An 11,194-nucleotide genomic window follows, 5' to 3' on the forward strand; every position below is an offset into this window, starting at 1 on the left:
AGTATAATAAACAAATATGAGTAAAATATGCCATAATTCTGGAGATGTAGGCAAATGGCTTTCGATAAAGGCAGATAAAAAGATGTTATACTTTAACATAGTATGCAAAACCTTATAAAATCCACTATAAAAATTTATACCATCACATTTCATAAGCTCTGTCACAATTTTGCATTAAGTTTACTATTTTGTTTTAGCACAAAAGCTACTGTAAGTACGAATCTGGACTTTGGGGTGTTTAAAATATAAGAAACTATTCTTACCTGACCCCGAAGTGCATTCTCCTGAATGACTGACCAGCAAAAATTCAACTTTTCAGTTATACACGTGCAAATTGTTGTAAATATCTTAACGCAATCCAGCTTATCACGCAGGCAGTCCCTTTTGCCAATTATCATCCTATTAAGCAAAAATTTCTATTAGCTTGGGCTGTATTCTCGAACAAAGGACTGCTTTTTTAAGCTACCCGGTTGCTACAATCCAAGATGTAGGGCTGATGAGAAAAAAAACTCTAGCTATAACTTTGATGACACCAAAGACTTGAAAGTTTTAGCAACTTTCAAGCTAATTTGAGACTGAAACGGGCCACCCAATTGAGTAACTTTAGTCTTAAACCCCGCAGGAAGTTTAACATAAAGAATGTATAATTTGGCATTGCTGAGATAATTGTTTATGTAACAAATATTTTTGGAGAAAAATTGCCCCTGTAGAGAAAGAAATTACAAAAAGGAAACATAAAAATATTAGACATGACAAAACATTTCTCTTGCATAACACGAGAAAACGATTTTATGAAAATTGTTTGGAAAAATTAGAGTTTTCCAGCAGATACTACGATTGTCAAGTTAAAATCTGAAAATTTATTTTATTTTCTTTATCCTGGCTGCAGACAAACATATTAACTTTTTCTTTTGCTGTGTTTATAGGGTGGCGTTTGCCAAAGCCTTTGTCTGGGTGCCTTTCTTAAATGCCATATCCCCTTCCCATTTCTGACCTGCTCAGAAAGAAGGTCTCGATCTTACGTCAATGAGAAAATATATTAAATATTTTCTATGTAAGAGGGGAGATAAATGTTGATAGCCAAATTTCTCAACGAAGGTTATGAAATCAGAAAATATTATCAGACAAACAAAGAAGAAATCAGTGCATTTTCAAAAACAGGTACAATTCCCATTTCCCTATGGAAGGGCCTAAACGTCGTTTAAAGAGATTGCCACCTTTGAAATGTATTCATAACTACAGTAAAAATAGTCAAATAGGAATTTAATAAGAGCCTACAGCATGACGTTTTACACTTTGTACACAATAAATAAGAATATTGAGCTGATATCTTTATCGTTCTTACCAACGGGTTTTGTTTACCCACTGGGTAACAGATGAAATTGTGATTGACTCAACAACGATGCATGTAAAACCATATTTGACTCATATTAATGGGTAGATATTGGTATCATTTCTCGTCATTATTAGAAGTTCAACGATACACAGGCAGCTTCTTACCTGTTTAAAGACCGCAGTGTGTTAACAAGTGGCATGATGTCGATGTCTTTGAGAATAAGCGTTAATCGAAGTAGCTGCATGATGCCTTGAAGATTAACAGAGAAAAACAGTTTAGCTCAAGGCTTCTAGAAAAGCAAAACGAAAATATCATGGAAAACAATTGCATCAAAGTAGCCGAAGGAGATTGTGCATTCGCCAGTTTATTTGATATGTATGCCACTGTTTCGCTGCTATTATTGTTGTTATTTTTCAATGATAAATGATTCACGGCATCAAACTTCTAGAATAAAAGTTAGGTATAGTGGTGTTATTACTGCAAGATGGATGGCGAAATCACGGGGCCCTATTCGGAGTGCAGCATAAGAAAACTGTTTTGACCACATCCACAAGATCTGTTCTATTTATTAACAGCTGTTCATCAATAGAAATGGGTAGAGTAGCAATGGTTGCACCTGAATTCGAGTTTTGCACATTCCGATCTATAGTTGAATTAGGCTAGGGTCCAGTCTGTGATTGCAACTGGCACCCAGGCCAGACCCTCATGGTACTAGAGCTGACCTGGGCAACTTACTGCCCACGGGCTACATCTGGCCCTTCGGACGTCTCTGTCCGGCCAGCATGCGTGTGTGGACACTCAGAACATGAATAAAAAAACATTATCAAATTTCTGTTATGATGCTCATGCTATGCAATTGTGTTGCTTTTATTTTGAAAAGCTTGTGTTTTTTTTGAAAATGCTTTTGTAGGTGTATTTTTCCATTGGACCTATACCATACTTTCATATATTTTTTTAAATATTGACGCAATATCTATATCTTTCTCTTCTGGTAACCAGTAACAGATGAAATATAGTATAATTTATTGCTCTTTACATTGGCAGGAATTGAACAGTGCTCAGAATAAAGTTATCTTTGGTTCGGCTCTCCAACACAGTTCAGGTTTCTCGCCAGGCTCTTTGTGAAAATTATTTGCCCACCGTTGTACTAGAGACAAATAACTCAATAGTCAAATCACATCTTTTTGTTAACGGTAAAAGAGCAACCAATAAGGAGGCTAAGCAAGATAGAAAAATAGAATTGTTCACTAAAGTTTGGGACTTAAATCTGAATGATTACTAAAGCTGGTTCAATTTATTATGAAGAAACTCTTTGAAACAATGTGAAATAAAATTTACAGAGCAAACTTATATAAATCAAAGACCTTCAGAAAACTGTGAGACTTCGTCCTCTGTTAATTGATCCAATGCAGGTTTTTCAAACATTTCCAAGATCATCTGCAAGAAACACTGTGGTATTTAGGATACTTTTTTTACTGAATTAGACAAGCAGGTAAATGCATCGCTTATCTTTTTACTTTCGTTATGAAAGCAATATAAAAGTTGTAGAATATGTCACAAAAGATTTTCAGAGAGTTTATCCTTTCAGGCTGGAAAAAAGACCATGGGCTGCCTTAAACAGCGTGGACTAGTTGATCTGTGTTGAAAAAAGGACTTTTTTTCTGTACATTTGTAAAAAGAAAATAACAAGATATATAAATTTCACAACGTACAACACAACATATTTGCAAAACTTAAACTGGAGACCCGAAAATAGAAAAGTGGATTTAATAATCAATATAGTTCAGAGTTTTGTACGTTGAATGATATAATATACACAAATCAATATAATTAAAATATGACTTTTTACATGGACAAGATAAACATTTTTAACAACTTTTTGGTAATAAAAAATTTGAAAATGGCTTTGAAAAAAGCAAACATTTTACTACACACTAAAAGCTTATTCACATGACACTCCTCAGAGTAAAAGGGTCAGAATAAGGGTCCAAATGAACAAGATTGATGGACCCTTATTCTGACGCTCTATACTCTGAGGGGTTTTAGACAAAAAACTTTGAATACATAGTAAAATGTTTTCTTTTTACTATGTGAGGAGCATTATAAAATCTGAGATGAAGACTTCAAAGGACACGCCAAATGCTCATCAAGTCACGATGCCTATCTGTCTAGTAGTGTTAAAAGAAAACATCTGTGATAGTTAAACAACTGTTACGTAACTGTTTCTGCGAATGTTTGTTAGCAAACGCAGCCATGATAACAGTATAACGGAATCACTAATTCGAAATAGAACAGCCATATGCTAGATCAGAATGATCCACAAAAAGACCAAATAACAAGATTTTCTTTGCAGCAAAAAATTGATAATGAAATAATGGTTGGTCTGAAGGGGAATCAAATCACTGCTGGAATTACCTCTTTTTAATCATTTAGAAAACTTTCATGGCGGCAATCCATCGTTTCTGGCTATTTAACCTTTCTTTCAGCTAAAAATACGTTTAAGTAGATTGACTCACTGTGACGCTGAGCTTCAACGACAGAGAATCTTGACAAATTGACCATACAGTCGACAGGATGCTCAAAGCCTAGGCGTACGCTCGCATGACGAGAGTAAGAAAACCAATTGAAACAAAAGAATTTCATTTGCTACACCCTTACCCCCACCTGGACTCAACTGTTATTTTAGAAATTTTTGAAAATTTAGTCTCGTTGGCAAGAATAAAGAAGTACACTTCCCCAAACTCTGAAGATACGGAATCTTAAAAAAACAAACCTTTAAAGATTGGTATGACATCTTGAAAAGACTTGAGAGAGAAGCCGAAACTTCCAAAAAACAACGATCGTATATCCGGCTACTCTCCTAAAATGATGAATAATATAAAATTACAAAATGCAAAAACTTTCAATTAAGGAATATAAAATTATTTATCAGGATACATCTTGTAATCTGAATGGAATGTTGAAAAGTTTTATGCAGGTGAAAGACAGATCATTTCTTCCATGTCAATCCGGAAGAAAGAATGCAAAAAAACAACAACACTATTTCCAAAACATAAAAGTAAAACAGGAAAATTAAGCTTACAAAATATCAAACAGTGTAGCATGATTTCAAAATGAGATTTTCTTGAAGCAATAAACAAATTAATTTTAAATTATATTTAGGTAACTTGGTACCTTTATTGTATTTAGAAACCACAGTTAAAAACGCACATACAAGATCATAATTTGCTCTTAAAAATTTTGCTGCCCTACAGCAGCCTCCTCAGTAAGAGATCAGTTAGATTCTTGCATTGTTCTAAAGGTAACAAGTTACCTCAATATAATTTGTTGTATAACACATAGGATCTCATTAAATCATTGGCCAAAAATACCAGTGATCCAAAACATGAATTAATGTTAAATATTGCAAATGAAGATAATATAAATTCATTTTGCACATACAGAATTTTCCAATCCTTGCCAAGTTAACTGCAGAATAGAAAAGGTCAACTACTTTTTATTCAAATATGCAGAAAAAACAAACTGCGTTTTAAAGTTAGAAATGTTTTAACTATGGATTAGATCAAATTACCTACCTTACAGTGCTTGAAAATCTCTTCCATATCTTTAATGATGAAATTATATAGCACGAAAATACCATTTTTATAGCCGAGTTGCAAACTGCTATAATGTTCACAGAACATACACCAATCTCTGAAATAGGATTCTAGTTCCTAAAAGAAAATTGCAAACTCATATACACATTACTAATAGGGGTAAAATATTATTTTCTTTTTAAGCTTACAGCTCATTCAATTGAAGTTTTTTCAATAAAAACATTGAATACATATATACAACAACTTCTAGAAGACAAATGAATTTCCAGTTATAGTGAGGATCTGTGGGTTATTAAAGAAAATCATTGATAGAATACTTCAGTTTATTTCAGGTAAAAAACAACTCATACTGCTTATAAAATGCCTTAGCTAGGAATAAAGTTCAATGAAATTGAATGAATCCATGATGACATACCTGTATAGCATGATTTGCCAGGTTGGCTAACTCATCTTTCTTCAGATGATTAGCACTCTCAGAAATAAAGGAGCACAATTGCAAAATGCTTTGTGGGAGTTCATTTTGCTGGGGAAACAATAAGAGCCTCTAAGTTTGTGCTGTTGCTAGTACACCAGTTATTTTAGCTAAAAGGTATCCAAAGATGTTGTCCTTGTGCTATATTGATAACCCAGGATAGAGGAAAGGATTTGGAACACATCACAGCAAGTTAAGAAAAAACCGTGATTTACCCAATATTAAAGGTATTGTGTCCATATAAAAGGACTGCGTATACCCAACTTTTCAAGCCACCCATCAAAATAACATTTTCCAATTGGTAAGTATTCTTGCAAAGCAAAACTGCTCACATGAAAAGCTAACCTTGCAGCAGGAAAGATAAACAGAATGACCGTAATGACTGGGGTGATGATATGAAAAATCACATGTACACTACAGTTAACTGTTTATTGCTTATTTTTTTGCACAAAGTGCACTTACATATGTTGGGTAGAAAGCAATGGCAGCCAACTCTTTGATTTATAAATGTACTTTATAAATTGTGAAAAAATTTACAATTTCCTTACTTACTTTTATCACATAAAGCATTTCCATTGGTAATGACAATGTAAAAACTTTTTACCTTTTCCTGGATGCAGTCAATTCCCACCCATAATAACATTAATGTAATTATAGCTGCTTAAAGGCATTGAGTCATGATAAATAGATTGGGTATACCCTAAGTGCCAAAATCAGCTGAGTCATGATTTCCATGACTGTGATGCTATTGGTTGACCTTGAACTGGTCACATGAACTCACCTTGTACTGATTAACATAACAGTTTCCATCAATAGCAAGTTGTCAACAACGGATGGATGCCAATATTACATGAAACAGCAGCGATCACGCCGAAACCAAATGACCCCCTATAGAGAAAGCCTATTTACCATGACTCAATGCCTTTAAAGGTACAACATAGAACTTTCTCTGAATAATGTACTCCAAGCACAGGAAATCAATGTAAAAGTACAATGCTCACCAATTGCTCAAAAACTCTGATAAGACTTTGAATTACTCCATTCAGATTTTCAAGTTTAAGGTCCTTTGCTAAATTCTTTACATTATCTGTAAAATAATGAGTAAACTGTGCTTCTTCATTCAATAAGACAAAAAGACTATCAATGACAACAAGATAAAATAAGGAACTAAGATAAAGTAAAGTAACAACATACAAGATAAAGTAACAACAAAATAAAGTACCTGAAAACTATACTAAAACATGATAGAAATGTAAGAGCAACGGCTCATTTGCCTCGTCAAGGCTTGCTCTTGTTAATGGTGGTTTTTTTTCGGACAACAGAGCTCGTTCCATCGAAAATTGGGATGCAAAAAGGAAGGTAAATCAAGGGGTTTTAGTTAGACTATCTTAGTTCTCTTATTTTATCTTGATGACAATTGAATACTATAGAGAGCTTCTCATCAGGAAAGTAACTTGGTGCCAGAAAAAATTTCCTCAACTTAAGGGACATAAGAAATAAAACACAATATGTGATTATTACACATTGAATAAAACAGAAACACGGGATCTTTGCTTAATAGCAGCTTTTAATTTAGGCAGCATTATCTGTCTTAGGAAAATTTACAGCATTCCTAGAAATGATTCATTCATTTTCTTAATTCTTTATCCATTTCCATAAAAAGATTTCTTTATCATGATTTCCATACTTGCATTATAAAAATCTATTTTTGTTGGAAAAAAGCTCACAAAAATGTTTATTGGATGAGGAAAAATCAGGGCAATGGAAACTTTTCAGAGAATAAAATGAAGGAGCCATGACAGCAATGAAAAGGAGGTTGCAAATACTCGCTTCTGCCAAATATGTTAATTTCCTGATGTATTTGATGTAGCCCTAGGTAGACAAGATTCCAAATCCGTGACAAATTCTAATGCAACTTTTGAAATTTATATTACCTTGCTTGATTCTCAATCCACTTGTTATAAATGAATATTCTTGAGACATTTTGAATCAAATCAGCTGTGTTCAAAATCAAAAAGAAAAATTTTGTAATGGCAAAAAAGATTTGAGAAAAATTTATATTTTATCAAATACCAAGGAAAAAAATCAAGATCCTCAGCTGATGAAAGATAAAAGAGAGAACCAAGTTTATCAAAAATTACAATTGATGATATTTTCTTGTAATTTGGACATTGATTTTGTGGCTAGAAATTCATCTTAATAGTTGCATTGTTTGACGCTATCCTTTATAATTCATTTAGCACACTCATGATCTCATTAGCACTCTCGCAAACCCAATCACGCGCTCTCACAAAACAGTAAATTGTGAGGAAACATGCTCATCTATTCAATTAACACAACTCTAGTCATTTTTTGTCCCAAGCAAGTGACATAGACAATACAAAGCCGGTATTTCAAAACACAGGAAATATAAGTAAGTTGACTTAACCACATCTCAACAATAAAAGGCATTTGAAAATCAATTTCACCAAGAGTGTTTATGAATACTTTAGGTATATTAGTGTTTGAACTACTAAAAGTGTTTTTAAACTGTATGGAACAACATTTTGCGACCATCCAGCCATAATGTCTATATAGCCTTTGTGAAGGACATAAAGTTTATAAATGAAGCACACTTATAAAGGGGATTTAGTATTTCTTGGAGTGCATTACAGATCATTGTAACAGTTTTTTTGCATTTGATATTACCTTGCACAAACAGGTACCTTATAACAGGAACAATTTTTTTACTATCAGAGCAATCGCTCACGCAAGAGAAACTATGCGAGCGATGGGCCACTCCCGTTGGAAATTTCTTTTGAAAAGGCCTGGATTTAATTCAACATAAGCAACAAAACCCCCTAGAGAACAGCCTCCTTGGTCTTGCAGATCTAAAACATGAAGATTGCACAAAATACCGGAAACATAACATACTAAAGCACTTTTCCACTGACACTCTTCAGAGTTTAAACAATTAATGACCAAAAGTAAACTAAACATTTATATCCAGGTGTGGATTGAAAGTAACGTGAGAGAAAGCAAGACAAGTTTGATTGGTTCTCTTGTTTTTACCAATCCAATTAAGATAACCAATCAAAAGCATATTTCTTCCTCTCACATTACTTTCATTCCACACTTGGCTATGAATTTTCACCTTACTTTCAGTCATTCAGTCCTGGTAATTGTAGGCGTGCAATCACACGTGCATGCCTCTACACACGCCTAGAACTCCTGAGGCGTGCTTTCTATCGCACGTGCAGTTTCATGTTTTGAATTACTATTCTTTTTCTCTTTTGTTTCTTTTATTTTCTTTTGTGTAGGTTATATTGATGGCATTCCCGGAGGCATTATAACTCTTTACTTCATTTCCATTAGGCCCGGTTTCCATTACTCCGTTATTCCGTTACTCCGTTATTGTATGTCTCTGTTCTTTCTCTCCGTTCTTTTCTTATTTTCTTGAACACATTGCCCCGGGCCACTCTGTTTTGGTCAAAACAATAACGTGGGTGTTTCCATTACTCCATATTTGTCCGTTATCATATCCTTAGCTCGAGCTCTTTTTGAAACTGATTTGAGATTGAATGACTCCTTTTTTGAATGCCTCTTTCTTCGCTGTTCCCAATAAAATGACACATCATCAAATGATTCCATTTTCGGATGACTCCACTTTGAACAGGGTTTTGAATAACTTTGGTTTGGTATCAAATGACACTGTCTTTGAGCGTAGAAACTCAAATTCGAAAACAGATTCACTTGAACGAAAACGGAGTAATGGCAACAGAGCCTAAAAAATTTGTATCCTTTTTTGTTAAATTATTTTGTTTTCAAGAAACTTAGAAGTTCTTCTAAAATTCCATAATACCTTTTTGGTTTTACGAAAACCTCATATGCTTTTTCAAGCAGTGATACACACATTCTAATACAAAGATGACATTAGGTCTTCATAAAAATCGTAAGGTCTCCATTTTATTGATCTCACGTCATCAGACGTCATCGCACGCAATCGCCCACCTAAACTTTTCAAGGCATGCGATTACCAGCATATTACCAGGACTGGTCATTATAATATGTTTATACTCTTAAGGATTTCACACAAAAAGTCTTTTGGTATGCTATGTTTCCAGTATTTCATGCAATTTTAAAGTTTGCTGTACCAAAAACTTAATTGGTTTGATCTAAAACAACAGATAAAACTTGATCTTCAAGCAAATTTAACTACAAAATGAAGATTGTTCCAAAAACTGCAATGGGGAAATGGGTTGGATGATTATTGCATCAGCACTTTTTGGATTGATTTAGTGAAAACACTGCTATTTTCATGCTTTGACTCCAAAGTACTAGTTAGGTAACTTAGTTAGGTAAGCCTATTTTGTTCAGAAACTGAACATATAAAAATTAAACTTAACATTTTGGATCATCTTTTGATGTTTTATACACTGTAAAGCTTTACCATCTCTTAAAATGCTATGTTTGTATTAGACCCCAATTAAAAAAATTTGTATCATCAAAAGCTGTGACTTGAGAGAGAAAAGAGGAAAGTTTCAGCAAATGCCATTGTTATATCAACATTAAAGTCACAACAATTGCTTGAGATTTCCCAAAAAGAATGAGCTGCAGAATATATGCTCAGGGCTGCCAAGAGATTTCAGAGGCCCTGGAGGCCTATCATGTGAGGAATGCAAACTGAAGACAGCGGTCTCTGAAAGGACCCACAGGAAATTTTTACAACCATGCCCTTTAGATTAGCTGAAGTTACATTGAAGCTATTGGTTTAAACAGATTTACTATTCTCAAAGGTACAATTTTGTCACGTTTCACTAATTTCATTGCTAAAGTATAAAATGGCATTTTCAATCACTTGATTTTTCAAATTTTTGCTTGAGATGTCCATTAAAAGTTTGTCTTTTTTGACTTTTCAACTGCAAAAACATCATTTCGTTTTTTAATACATCTGGCTTGCTAGCTTATTATGCTCAGGTAAAAGGATCAAAAAGCTTGACGGCGTATCTTGGCATGGGGTGCAAATGATTTTTTATCTAGTGCAAGTTTTAAAATGGACCATTTCCTGCAGCAACAGATACTGGAATCGCAGAGATTTTATATGCTTTAAGCGAATATCTGACTACAAACAAACATTATCTATTCTATTCTTAACTTTCTTTTATTTACAAAATACACTCTTTTTTATAAGAACCAGTAAATTTCAGTTCAGGCTGACTGTTCTAAATTTTTTCGAAAATCTGAGGCTGGATTGTTCTTAATTTGTTCTTAATCTAATAGGGTGTAAGCAATGCGATTGCTAGCTTTTTCGCTCTAGGGAGGTGTTCAGGCCTCATTTGCCAACTAAGTGAGTGAGACAACTTTCATTTGCCGAAAAGTTTGAATATTCGACGAAAAAGCACCCACTCATCGCTAAAATCCTCGATTTTGAGAAAAAACTTTGTTCAAAATTGCATTTTGCAGAAGCTCAGCCTTAGCTTGTTCTTAATTTGTTCTTAACTTTTGACCAATTTTGAGGCTCGTGTTCTTATAAAATTGTTCTTATAAAAAAAAGAGTGTAATGTGAACTTGAATGTGAGTGAACGTGCATCTTTTAAATAGAATGAATTTATCAACATAAATATCGCAAAATACATTTGCGAATGTATCAAAATCTTCTATGTTAATTTTACAGGACATAAATTGTTTTACTTACGGGTCTCTTTTGGTCATTTTTCGAAATTTGTAAGAGCTCCTTTCCGGAAAATCGTCAGCCATTGACCAAACTTCCCGCCAATTACTGGCCTCATTCTCATCCAATGGAATTTTTCA

General features: G+C 33.9%; 1 protein-coding gene across 2 annotated transcripts in view; it reads right to left on the reverse strand.

The window, feature by feature from the left end:
* Positions 1–11,193, reverse strand: part of LOC135694026 (FIGNL1-interacting regulator of recombination and mitosis) — a 59,547-nt gene extending 48,354 nt beyond the window's left edge. For both annotated transcript variants that reach the window (XM_089111463.1, XM_065212662.2), the window contains exons 1-9: positions 11,079–11,193; positions 7,339–7,402; positions 6,406–6,491; positions 5,348–5,455; positions 4,912–5,049; positions 4,110–4,196; positions 2,701–2,773; positions 1,501–1,585; positions 264–399 (exon numbers count right to left, since the gene is read on the reverse strand). In XM_089111463.1, the coding sequence (XP_088967589.1) occupies positions 264–399; positions 1,501–1,585; positions 2,701–2,773; positions 4,110–4,196; positions 4,912–5,049; positions 5,348–5,455; positions 6,406–6,491; positions 7,339–7,387 (762 nt within the window). In that variant the 5' untranslated portion in view covers positions 7,388–7,402; positions 11,079–11,193. The remainder of the gene's footprint in view (positions 1–263; positions 400–1,500; positions 1,586–2,700; positions 2,774–4,109; positions 4,197–4,911; positions 5,050–5,347; positions 5,456–6,405; positions 6,492–7,338; positions 7,403–11,078) is intronic.
* Position 11,194: the final 1 nt, after the last annotated feature.

This window comes from Rhopilema esculentum, chromosome 11 (genome assembly GCF_057945365.1).
Source record: "Rhopilema esculentum isolate cy_ngs chromosome 11, ASM5794536v1, whole genome shotgun sequence".
In the NCBI taxonomy this organism is placed as follows: domain Eukaryota; kingdom Metazoa; phylum Cnidaria; class Scyphozoa; order Rhizostomeae; family Rhizostomatidae; genus Rhopilema; species Rhopilema esculentum.